This window comes from Amphibalanus amphitrite, unplaced genomic scaffold, assembly GCF_019059575.1.
Source record: "Amphibalanus amphitrite isolate SeventyFive unplaced genomic scaffold, NRLGWU_Aamphi_draft 001104F_arrow, whole genome shotgun sequence".
NCBI lineage: Eukaryota > Metazoa > Arthropoda > Thecostraca > Balanomorpha > Balanidae > Amphibalanus > Amphibalanus amphitrite.
In genome coordinates, this window is record NW_024882598.1 from 99,426 (window position 1) to 113,031 (window position 13,606).

At 50.5% G+C, this 13,606-nt stretch overlaps 1 protein-coding gene across 3 annotated transcripts in view; it reads right to left on the bottom strand.

Annotated features, from left to right (window-relative positions):
• The window catches only part of LOC122370161, a 142,446-nt gene that overhangs the window by 46,141 nt on the left and 82,699 nt on the right, over window positions 1-13,606 (bottom strand). Inside the window, exon 1 of one of the 3 annotated variants that reach the window (XM_043345525.1) lies at window positions 3,520-3,841. The exons of the other annotated variants lie outside the window; for them this stretch is intronic. Within the exon in view, the coding sequence (XP_043201460.1) occupies window positions 3,520-3,631 (112 nt within the window). The 5' untranslated portion in view covers window positions 3,632-3,841. Of the gene's footprint in view, window positions 1-3,519; window positions 3,842-13,606 lie in introns of those variants that run through there. 3 annotated transcript variants of the gene reach the window in all.

Here is a 13,606-nt window from a genome sequence, read left to right on the forward strand (position 1 = left end):
CGTCTACTTTACCCGGCTGCCGATGGCCCTCTCAAGCTTTATCACATTGCATGCACATAGACTATTGAACGCACGGATGGGCACGAGACACGACACTCATACCAATCATCTGATACTCTCCATATTCCACCTTTTCTTGGGAGCGTTTACCTTCCTCTTCCCCTTTCTATAGGCATCTTCCCTCCTCAATTTTTAAGTAATTTTCGTTCCTTCTCAAATAGTGACCAGCTACTTCACTACCCCTAATTTTCAACATCAAACTGTGACCGAAACCAGCTCGAACTCGCGCGAACTAAAACTATTCGGAGTGGCCTACAACTCGGCTCGAGGCACCATATACCTCTCACGCCATGACAGCTGCTGACCGCGCCAGTGTCACAGAGTCCAGCGATTCCGCCAAATCGCCACCGAACCAGGTCTCGGCGGATCCAGGCCAGCCAACGGAACACAGCTGTCACGGTGCGGAAAACCGATCCGCCAGCCAGACGCCAACTCGCGCGATAGCGGCATCAAACGAGTCACACGCACCAGCCACAATTCCCATTGTCCTTGCCAGCGCGACACAGCCGGTGTCTCAAATTAGAAGATCGCGCAGAATTAAGGCACGAGACCAAACTATCTGAGGAATCGACAGAATCGGACTGGATATCTGTCAAACCTGCAGAAACATGCGAAATCTGCGCTGGTATCGTATGTCCGCCTTCGCTAACGAGGGACCACTAATGAGGAAACTCTCTATGAAGGACCAGCGGACCACGAACGCGGCACGCCACCCGGACCAGGATCGGACCACACCCGGACCACAGCGTGGACCACCTCAACGAGCCGTCGCTCCAGATAGGCACGACCGCGACACGCAAAAACTCACCCGCCGCACCATTGTTTCCAGGAGGCGACAGAAAAAAACGTACACCAGAAGTGATGCTCGAGACTTTTTGCCGCCGCCCGCCTCCACGATGTTACCTACCGTCGTGGGCGGCCTTTGCGAGGGCGGGGGCGGGGGCGGGGGCGGTGTGTCGCCGAGAGGGCGCGGCCAGCCGCCAAAGGCGATAGGTCATCGGTAACGACTCACGGTTGACTTTCGTCGGGACCGACGCGGGTGTCGCAAGACGCGTGGCATCGGTTGCCACACGACATTGAGCCGGCCGCGGCGAAAGTGCCTGGGGGAGTGGCCCCGGGCACGCAGCGACCCGCCCCGCCCTGACCAGTGCACTTACTTCCCATGGCTGCCCCCACCGGCCGTCGGACCTTGTGAATGCCGCACATGTCAATACCGCGCCGATGGTCGGTACTTTATGGTACCCAGCGCTTCGGTCAATACTGAATAATTATTCATCAGGCTGGTCAATAGAAGCACACGATAATTACTCGCCAGCAACCTACAGACACAACCTACATCCATCAATCTACTGGCATTTCAGCACCTTCATACACCTTCCTCAAAACAAGCCCTCACGATTTTTTCAGGGTTCGGTAAGGGAGCCCCCGTATGCCCTCCCCGAGTTTGGCCGACCGGTGACCCGACAGCGGTCGCGGACAGCGCCCCAGGGCGTGTCTAGGGTCGGAGCCAGACCGGACAGAGCTGGCGGCGATTAATCAGCCTGTCCGCCGCGGCTATTGAATATTTCACGGTCCGGGCGGGAAGGGCGTGGTCGCCGTCCCTGTCTCTGGCTCGTACCGGCACCGTCACAGGCGCAGGACGTGAGAGAGAAATCAGCGGTGTTTATGCCGTTAATAAACGATGGTGCGCTGATGCACCCATGTGAAGCGCGCTAGGGAATATCAGGACAACAGTGGGTAAGACGATAAATGCAGGGTAAGTTGCTGGTAATGATGCTTGCAGTCACTTCATGGATATTGCAACAATCGGAATGCGTTTTAAAATTTCAGTCTATAAAGAGAAAGTCTACGGAAAGTGTTAGTGAGGAAACACAGGCGGAATTTTCCCCATTCTTCTCAATGAAAATCATTTTGAATTTACAAATACTCTAGTGCCTAGCACAATACCAGTTTGACAAGGAAGATGAAGGGATAGTTTGTCAGAGCTGTCAGACAGCACATCGTCCATGGCATGCATGACTTGTGGATGTTTGCCAGACGGTAAAGTCTTAAAGCGTCTGGATCCTTTCCATTAATCATGTTAAATGAATAGGTCACAACCATCATTATCATCGACAATGTAGCCCCGTTCAGCGCGGAAAGTACAGCGACTGACATTTTCCGAAAACAAACTCCCGAGAAAAATGACCACGACAAACTAAAATGCATCATCATCCTTACACACGGTCGGGTAGGGAAATGTTCGCCAATGCTCGTTATAAATTCAGACATCTGAATTAATTGAAACGAATATCAAACATGGTTCACTATGGATATCTGAATGTCCAAGAATGGAAACCAATAATCAGCACACGATCTTTTCGTCATTCAAACCCCTCGCAAAAGTCAACGTCGATATTCCGTGGCCTTGTCGAGTCTGACTCCCTTCGCTTCGTCTAGCTGTCAACACTTCAAAACAGCAACACTACCGCTGTAGCGCTATCGACTCGTGAATTCGAGGAATCGCTCGATAGCATTGCTATGTCATTGAATTGAAGGCAATGGCGATAGCCGTACGGGCGGATGTTCCGTATAAAATAGCACGATCGATAATCTCCAGAAGGAAGCTCAGCAAATCACAAATTACGCGAAAATATACTCGAGGAATATCGCGATCGAATTCGTCTAGCGTTTTCGTCTGGTATAATGCCTCGGATCCATATAAATCGCACGTAAGTCTTCCCACCATATCTTTGGTCAATACATGCAGCACCGACATCGCGATGTCGTAAGGTTTCCGATGATGTAACAGCGTGTGATTCTGCTCGCACTGTGATGGTGCCATGAGCTCCAGTCTGAAAGTTCATCAGATACCGCGCGATGCTGTGACTTGGTTTGATGCCACATCACGACGTCAACGTTATAGAGCGATGTCATCTAATGAGCGGTTTTTCGGTACGTCTCTATGAGAACTGCACTCATGTTCCCACTGAGCTCAGAGGTCTACTGTTTGATGCTAGACAGAACGGGACGGGACGGGAGGGGAGGGGACGAGTCTGACAGCCGGCAGGGGAAGGTCAGGAGGGTCACCGCCCGCTCCCCGGGATCCGCACCCCTCGTATCCGGCAGGACAGGCGGCGGGAGAGGCGATAAAGGACGCTGAGCGATGACAGATTGGCCAGACTACCAATCTCCAGAGAGACGAGCAAGGGTCACAGAGAGGTCGTTGGTAGGTCTGGGTAATGGTGAGCGATACAAATCCGCCGACCGGCCGTCCATCTACACCATAGCGGTGAAGAAGTGCGCCCAGTAATGTAAAACGAAACTCCGGCTAGTCAAAGGAATATCTGATATAGATGCGAACACTGTCAATCCCAAGTACCTCTCCGCACACCCCAGCTGAAATCAGCCCGAATCTGACAATCTGACAGCCCCACGCCGCCCCACGTCATCCACCTCGCTGCTGCTGCGGGGACCCACCTGAACTTCTGAGCATCCTGCCCTGCAGCCGCAGGTACACCGCCACACAGCCGCCGGCCGCCGCCGCGCGCTGACGGCTCTCCAAGCCCAGCGGCGCGTCAGCGCGCTCCATCGCTCGCGCTCGTCTCTTCCCAGCGCCTGTCCGTCGAGCAGGCCTCGCTCGCCGGTCTCAACTAGCGGTGCGCCGCGCACATAAGTGACAGCGCCAACAAACACCACGCACTGGTCGCCCCGTCGCCGGTCGTCGTTCACTGTCGGTCGCGTCGCGTTCGATGGCGCGGTCGTCTTGCGCGATGCAGGCGTAACCCCTCTCGCAGCAAGCTCGACCGCGTCTGCCGATCCGTCGCCGGCCGGGCCGCTCGCCACCGGCCGCCGCTAGGGGCGCTGGCGTCGCGGGGTTCTCAACTCGAGGCCGACAGAGGTTCTCAACCAGGTCCGGCGCGGAACAAAGAGCGCTGTGATGGAGTGCGGTGGCCCTCCGCGGCGGTCAAGCGGGGCAGATCGGGTCGGTGGGCGGCACGGGGGAGCGACCACCGGGCGGCACTGCACACACCGGCCACCTCTCGGGCCGTTCTCAGAGGACGGCAGAGAGGCCGCCGTTCCCGTAACTGGAGCTGTTTCACTCGGTTTCAGTGGGAGAGACTGGCACTGCAGCACTGGAAGCCAAGAGATGAGCATCACGGGAAACGCCCTTCCGTGGCGCATTCAGTCCACACATTTCCTTATGAGGAGGAGCAGCTTAAGGATTATGAGCGATGCGTTTAAAAATAACCACCAAGTGAAGGAGCACGGATGAGTTGTTAACAAATTTTGGGAGTAGCAGCTTTTCCAAGTTAAGTTCACAGATCTGTCGAGAGCCTCCGTCGCCTGAGCTCCCAACAGCGGGTCTCGAGGTAGATCGGTAGCCGCTTGGACAGGTCGGTAACGGTAACGGTAACATGGAGATGCGGTGGAGGACAAGTAGTGTCAGAAAGCGGTGACATTGTCAGAATAGTGGTGGGGCAACTTGGGAGATCACGGATGACGGGTATGCAGGGGCGACACTTTCCGAAAATTATTGGTAGGGCTCTAATGTAAATTTTTGCCAATTCAAAGCGATTCTTTCCACGCAACGCCATAGGCATAATGTTAAATTTCCAAAATTATTGGTAGGGCTCGGGCCCTACCATGCCTATACAAAATGACACCCATGCGGGTAGGAGACCCGCCTCAACCATACCAAACCAACCACCCCCAAGCAGTAATCGCCACGCACTTTGTATGTGGATCGCTCTTAAATGTAAATACAAATACAAATACAAATACAAGCCCACATCCTAACGGACCCCTGCGAAGTCTCCAACACCTGAAGTCAGCCCCAGACACCCACCCCGAAGCCACTATCAGGCGCTACACCACCCGTTTCGCGGCGACATCAGAGCATCCCCCATGCATGTCCCGCAGCACGCTAAAACCAGAAACACGGCTGATGGCGGTGATTGCCGAACGGAGTCCCAGACTGGCGACGTGTGTGGGATCGGGCAGCACTTCCGGACACTGTGCGGGGAACGACGTAGCCATCTTGGGCGTCATCGCTGAATGTCATCGGTGGGTGTCAACGCCAGGCGTCATCAACGCTGAGCGGCATCGATAAGCGTCAATGCCGCAGGTCATCGGGAGGGGCAAGATGTGTTGCAGGGATGATGGGAAGTATAAAGTGTGACGAACGAAGGAGGAAGTCCATGATCGATGGTAAGAAGACAGAAGTATAGAACAAGAGGGGAGATTGTGGATTAAAGAAAAGGGCGAATAAGGAATAGGAGGAAGGAATGATAGAATCTGCACTCATTCATCCAGAAATAAAGACATGTCGATTGTCGACAATAAGACATTCATAGATGACATATCCATCCAATTCCACCCGGCCCACAGCTCTGTGACGCGAGGTCAGATAAGAAGCACCCCGCCACCCCGCCGCTGTCAGCAGTGTGACGATACCAGCAACACCAGCCTCCGACCGCTCACAAAACTGCAGCGTCATATTGCATAAATTATTAAAATAGCTGCCCTGTCTGACAGGCACCTTCCCTCAGTGTCAGGGACGGGTCTGAAAATGCACCCCCTGGCACGTGCTGCTGACAGCGTGTCGCTCCATCGGTGACATCCAGGTCGTGTCGTATGTCACCTAGTGACGTCACAAGGTGTGCAGTGACGTCATTGACAGTCTGTGTTGCAAATGTTGGTGGGGTCGGACAGGGTATGAAGGCGTAGTCATATGCAGACCGCAGTTCTTCATGCAGAATATAAAGCGTCGAGGCACTGTACTGGTTATGGTGGCGTATTGAAGATGAAGAAGCCTGTAAGAGCAGTGCCCTTGCTGGGTGTGGCCATGTCTATCTATCTATCTATCTATATTATGATTTATAAGTTGTCCGTGCGTGCGTGCGTGCGTCCGTCATGCCTTATGTGTCTTATTGCGCCGGAACGGCGCCGCGTAGCGACGTGAAATTTGGCATGCCAAATCTGTGGGCGTGGGCGGCCTTTGTATTAAAATTTGGGGGTGATCGGACCAGGGGTGCGCCTTCGGCACGTGCAAAAGGGTGCTCCCATAGGCTTAACACGTGGCCGGCGAAAACCGCCAACGGGCGAAAATCGGGCCTGCAGCGCTCCTTTCCCGAGCTTATATCTCGGTAACCGTAAGTCGCAGCGACATGCGGTTTTCACTGATGGATACAGAAGAGATGGGCCTATCGTATGCAATAAGTTATTTTCTTAGGTATATACCACGTGCAAAGAAATAGCCTCTAATCTCGAGAAAACGGGTATTTTTTTACACACTTCAGGAAAAACGTTGGCATTTGAAAACGATGCATTGGAATGACACGGGATGCATTTCACGGACTACAAGAGGATCTGAACTGTTCAGAAAACATATATTTTGGCTCATTCACTCGCACATTTTTATAATTAAACGCATACAAATTGCGAGTTTTACGTGAAACAGGCACGCTCACCTTTACAACATCATAATATATTGATAACGTAGACTTATGGCTATAAGTCCTTAATGTATTGAAAGAGCACTCTTTTCTGATCAATATCCACCCAAAATATTTTCAAAAAGTCGTCAAGGGCTCTAAGAAACAGAGCAATGATTATACCGTTTTCGACGCATTTTTTACCGGTTGAGCGGCAGCGGCCGGCCTTGAACGCGGCACCGGCGCAGTAATATTACCGTGTGATTTATATTTGTCTAATACTCGCATGTCATCCTTTGACGGCGCGGCCGAGTGGATAAGATGTCAGTCTCCTAATCCGAAAGCGGATGGTTCGCGGCCGGTCAGCGACAAAGTTTTTCGCCCGAATTCGTCCCTAGGTAGCATTCGGCCAGCCGGCAACCGCCGAGAGGGCTGCAATGTTACATTTTAACGAGCTGGCGTACCGTTAGGGATCGACTCAGCAACAAAGCATTCTTACTCTCAGATCAATATACCGAAAGCTGGCCATCTAGGGTATGAGCACTAAGTAGTGTATGGGCAGAGTAGGTATGGGCAGGGTAGGGTATGGTTAGGTGACTGGTAGGATAGGGTAGAAGTTGGTATGGGCCGGGTAGGGTATGGGCAGGGTAGGGTAATGGCAGTGTTAGAGTATGGGCAGGGCAGTGTATGGGCAGGGCAGAGTATGGTTAGGTGATGGGTAGGATAGGATAGAAGTTGGGTATGGGCAGGATAGGGTATGGGCAGGTAGGGTATGGGTAAGGACCCAAATAATACCAATAAAACGATTTTTAACCCAGCATAATGCATCCGTAAAACCAATTTAATCAAAACATAAAGTTATAGCGCAAAATATGCCATCTAGTCTATATTATGAATTATAAGTCGTCCGTCCAATCTCCATCCGTGTGTCATGACTTATGTGTCTTATTGCGCCTGAAAGGCGCCGCGTATCGACGTGAAATTTGGCATGCCGAATCTGTGGGCGTGGGCGGCCTTTGTATTAAAATTTGGACGCGATCGGGCCAGGGGTGCGCCGTCAGCACGTGCAAAAGGGCGCTCTCATAGGGATAGCATGGTGTCGGCGAGAGCGGCGGTCGGCCGAAAATCGGGCCGACACGGCTCACTTTCCGGCTTGATATCTCGGCAACGGGTGATTGCAGCGAGAAGCGGTTGCCACCAATGGATAGAGGAGAGATGGGCCTAGCGTATTGATATGGTTTCATAGTATAGCACGCGTCACGTGCAAGGCAGCACCCCCAGTTGTGAAAACATGACCGATTTCGTGCATTGTGACGGGAAAATCGATGCCGCTGGAAAACGGCTTGACGGAATGGAATCGGTGTGGTGCCATTTTCCAGGCAAATGTACGTGTCATCAGAGGATAACAGATAAAAAGTGATGATCCGTACCATTTCTTTAATAATGAAAAATTGATTTGAAAATTTGATTCGCGCGGAGCGCGATGTCCTTTACAACATCAAAACGTATTGAAAACGCTGACCAATCGCTATGAAACCTACATATTCGGAAAGAGCATTCTTTTCTGACCAATATCCATCCAAAATATTATCGAAAAGTCAATAAACTTTCGTGAAAATGACTCAAACATACGGCCGTGTTTTGTTAACGTTACAGGTATTTTTCGACAAAATCCGATCGATGGCTTATGGCCGGCAGGTCATACAACTTTTGACAATAGCTATCAAAGCATGGGCTGCAATGCACCGCCCGCCCAGCGGAATCCCAAATACTTGAAATAAGTGCTAACCAGTAAACAGTACATTTGTGTACTAGGAATAACTCAGCAGCTACTGGGCCGATTGGACTGAAACTTGGACTGTGGGTGGAGGGGGCTATAACCTGGCGATGCATGGTCATTTGTGACAGGTAGGGTGGATCGATTGCACGTGCGCACGTGAGGGGTCCATTTATACATCTCAAGAACGGCTGGGCCGATTTCGCTCAAATTTTGTACACTGATAGCGACAATTTAGAAAGGTGGCTGGCACAAGTCATCTGGAGTCTCAGTTTGCGCGTGCGCACGTGCGGTGGGCCAGTTTTATATCTCAAGAACTGCTGGGCCGATTGCGCTCAAATTTGGTACGTTACTTTAATCGAGGATGAGAAGGGTAACTATATGTGTTATCAGTAAGGTAGGGTATGGGTAGGTTAGGGTAGGGTAGGGTGGGTTTGAGTTCAATAAAGGCAAACCATGAGAAAGGCTCTAACAACCCGCAACCAGCACCAGCATAACATGCCGTTCAAACAAATATCCAACTCCGACAAAATAAGACAAAAAAATATCATAAGTTCCCACACCCAAACTCAAAACGCACAGTTATAGCGCAAAACATGCCATCTAGTCTATATTATGAATTATAAGTCGTCCGTACGTTCTCCATCCGACTGTCATGCCTTATGTGTCTTATTGCGCCTGAAAGGCGCCGCGTATCGGCGTGAAATTTGGCATGCCAAATCTGTGGGCGTGGGCGGCCTTTGTATTAAAATTTGGGGGTGATTGGTCCAGGGGTGCGCCTTCAGCACGTGCAAAAGGGTGCTCTCATAGGGATAGCATGGTGTAGGCGAGAGCGGCGGTCGGCCGAAAATCGGGCCGACACGGCTCGCTTTCCGGCTTGCTATCTCGGCAATGGGTGGACGCAGCGAGAAGCGGTTGCCACCAATGGATAGAGGAGAGATGGAACTAGCGTATTGATATGGATTTATAGCATAGCACGCGACACGTGCAAGGTAAAACCCCCGGTTGTGAAAAAATGACCGATTTCGTGCATTGTGACGGTAAATCGATGCCGCTGGAAAACGGCTTGACGGAATGAAATCGGTGTGGTGCCATTTTGCAGGCAAATGTACGTGTAATCAGAGGATAGCAGATAAAAAGCGATGATCCGTACCATTTCCTTAATAATGAAACATTAATTGGAAAATTTATTTCGCGCGGAGCGCGATGTCCTTTACAACATCGAAACGTATTGAAAACGTTGATCAATCGCTATGAAACCTACATATTCGGAAAGAGCATTCTTTTCTGACCAATATCCACCCAAAATATTATCGAAAAGTCAATAAACTTTGGTGAAAATGACTCAAACATACGACCGTGTTTCGTTAACGTTACAGGTATTTTTCGACAAAATCCGATCGATGGCTTATGGCCGGCAGGCCATTCAAATTTTGTTAATAGCTTTCAAAGCATGGGCTGCAATGCACCGCCCGCAAAGGGGAATTCCAAACACTGAAAATAAGCGCCTACCAGTAAACAGCACATTATTGTACTAGGAATAACTCAGCTACTACTGGGCCGATTGCGCTGAAACTTGGACTGTGGGTGGAGGGGACAATAACCTGGCGATGCATCGTCATTTCTGACAGGTAGGGTGGATCGATTGCACGTGCGCACGTGAGGGGTCCGCTTCTACATCTCAAGAACGGCTGGGCCGATTTCGCTCAAATTTTGTTCACTGTTGGGGACAATTTAGAAAGGTGGCTGGCACAAGTCATCTGGAGTCTCAGCTAGCGCGCGCGCACGTGCAGTGGGCCAGTTTGATATCTCAAGAACGGCTGGGCCAATTGCGCTCAAACTTGGTACGTTACTTTAAAGGTAGTGTGCCAGCTTTCCTGGACCGTATGGAGTTAATGGCCCAGATAAGGAGAACCGGATTTTTAGAACTTATCCATACCTTCAAAACTCATGGAAACGTCTTAAATTCTTCAAATTTTGAGTACCCCAGTGCGAAATTCGCCCCGACGGGTTGTCGGTCGTACCCCAACCACATTTCACACCACTATGAACAATAAATGCACACACTGAAATCGCTATTACCGATATGCTCATCCAATCAAGTTTCGATAAACCCGTTCATCATCATCTCCTGCGGTTTCGAACACGCCTGTTAGGTGCAGTGCGGTAGACCGCGCCCAAAGCCAGGGCCCCGGTAACGTGAGGTAGCCGAGTCGGGGCAGCGTGCGCTGACCCAAGCCGGGGCCGCGCGTCCTCCCGCTGTCATGTGATAGCCCGGGGCTGCCCGCGGGGATGCGGTAGACCGCGCCCAAAGCTGCGGCCCCGGCTTGGGTCAGCGCACGCTGCCCCGACTCGGCTACCTCACGTTACCGGGGCCCTGGCTTTGGGCGCGGCTTCTGCTCATACTTTGTGGTGCGGTGGTGGTGCGTCGGGCCGCGCGCTCTGACTTCGGCCAAGAAAAATGCGTCAGCTGATCATTGTCATTTCTGCCACTTGCGTGTGGTGAAATGGGGTCATAACTTAAGATACGGCTTTTTCATATCAATTATTTTACATGAAATCATATTTCAAACCATAAATAATGTTCGACAGTCAAATAAAAGAAACAATACCAATACAGGCTTACAGTTTAAGGCTCGACATTGTGTTGTCTACGATTAGACAGCTGATATCTCATTCCCGTACGTCGTAACTCTATAATGACCTTTGCTTATTGTCACATGTGCGCCGCATTCGCGATTGTTGACGACGCCTGTTTGCAGGTCAGCCCACTACAGTTGTTATACATATCGAAAAACCGATAAACTTTCAGGCGAAAAAGGCACTATTCCAGGCCCATTTCTGATTTTTTTGCGATATTAGGTAAAAACAGAAGCTTCTTATCATAGGAAAAATAAAATGGGAAATCTTTCAAAGGTGGCTCACTACCTTTAATCGAGTATGAGAAGGGTAACTATGTGTTATTAGTAAGGTAGGGTATGGTTAGGTTAGGGTAGGGTAGGGTGGGTTTGAGTTCGATAAAGGCAAACCATGAGAAAGGCTCTAACAACCCGCAACCAGCACCAGCATACCATGCCGTACAAACAAATATCCAACTCCGACAAAATAAGACAAATAAAAATCAAAAGTTCCCACACCCAAACTAATGCCCCCTCAAACGCATCTATCAAAACGCACAGTTATAGCGCAAAACATGCCATCTAGTCTATATTATGATTTATAACATGTCTGTACGACTGTCATGCCTTATGTGTCTTATTGCGCCTAAAAGGCGCCGCGTAGCGACGTGAAATTTGGCATGCCGAATTTGTGGGCGTGGGCGGCCTTTGTATTAAAATTTGGGCGTGATCGGACCAGGGGTGCGCCGTCGGCACGTGCAAAAGGGCGCTTCTATAGGGTTAACACGGGAAACGGTCAAATCGAAGATCGGGCGAAAACCGGCCTGCGGCGCCCGCTTCCCGGCTGTATAAATCGGCAACGGAGGGTCGCAGCGAGAAGCGGTTGTCACCAATGGATAGAGGAGAGATGGGCCTAGCGTATTGATATGGTTTCATAGTAAAGCACGCGCCACGTGCAAGACAGCACCCCCGGTTGTGAAAAAATGACCGATTTCATGCATTGTGGGAAGAAAACCGATGCCGCTGGAAAACGGCTTGACGGAATGAAATCGGTGTTGTATCATTTTGCAGACAAATGTATGTGTAATCAGAGAATAGCAAACAAAAGCTGATGATCCGTACCATTTCTTTAATAATGAAAAACTAGATGGCATGTTTTGCGCTATAACTGTGCGTTTTGATAGATGCGTTTGAGGGGGCATTAGTTTGGGTGTGGGAACTTTTGATTTTTATTTGTCTTATTTTGTCGGAGTTGGATATTTGTTTGTACGGCATGGTATGCTGGTGCTGGTTGCGGGTTGTTAGAGCCTTTCTCATGGTTTGCCTTTATCGAACTCAAACCCACCCTACCCTACCCTAACCTAACCATACCCTACCTTACTAATAACACATAGTTACCCTTCTCATACTCGATTAAAGGTAGTGAGCCACCTTTGAAAGATTTCCCATTTTATTTTTCCTATGATAAGAAGCTTCTGTTTTTACCTAATATCGCAAAAAAATCAGAAATGGGCCTGGAATAGTGCCTTTTTCGCCTGAAAGTTTATCGGTTTTTCGATATGTATAACAACTGTAGTGGGCTGACCTGCAAACAGGCGTCGTCAACAATCGCGAATGCGGCGCACATGTGACAATAAGCAAAGGTCATTATAGAGTTACGACGTACGGGAATGAGATATCAGCTGTCTAATCGTAGACAACACAATGTCGAGCCTTAAACTGTAAGCCTGTATTGGTATTGTTTCTTTTATTTGACTGTCGAACATTATTTATGGTTTGAAATATGATTTCATGTAAAATAATTGATATGAAAAAGCCGTATCTTAAGTTATGACCCCATTTCACCACACGCAAGTGGCAGAAATGACAATGATCAGCTGACGCATTTTTCTTGGCCGAAGTCAGAGCGCGCGGCCCGACGCACCACCACCGCACCACAAAGTATGAGCAGAAGCCGCGCCCAAAGCCAGGGCCCCGGTAACGTGAGGTAGCCGAGTCGGGGCAGCGTGCGCTGACCCAAGCCGGGGCCGCAGCTTTGGGCGCGGTCTACCGCATCCCCGCGGGCAGCCCCGGGCTATCACATGACAGCGGGAGGACGCGCGGCCCCGGCTTGGGTCAGCGCACGCTGCCCCGACTCGGCTACCTCACGTTACCGGGGCCCTGGCTTTGGGCGCGGTCTACCGCACTGCACCTAACAGGCGTGTTCGAAACCGCAGGAGATGATGATGAACGGGTTTATCGAAACTTGATTGGATGAGCATATCGGTAATAGCGATTTCAGTGTGTGCATTTATTGTTCATAGTGGTGTGAAATGTGGTTGGGGTACGACCGACAACCCGTCGGGGCGAATTTCGCACTGGGGTACTCAAAATTTGAAGAATTTAAGACGTTTCCATGAGTTTTGAAGGTATGGATAAGTTCTAAAAATCCGGTTCTCCTTATCTGGGCCATTAACTCCATACGGTCCAGGAAAGCTGGCACACTACCTTTAAAGTAACGTACCAAGTTTGAGCGCAATTGGCCCAGCCGTTCTTGAGATATCAAACTGGCCCACTGCACGTGCGCGCGCGCTAGCTGAGACTCCAGATGACTTGTGCCAGCCACCTTTCTAAATTGTCCCCAACAGTGAACAAAATTTGAGCGAAATCGGCCCAGCCGTTCTTGAGATGTAGAAGCGGACCCCTCACGTGCGCACGTGCAATCGATCCACCCTACCTGTCAGAAATGACGATGC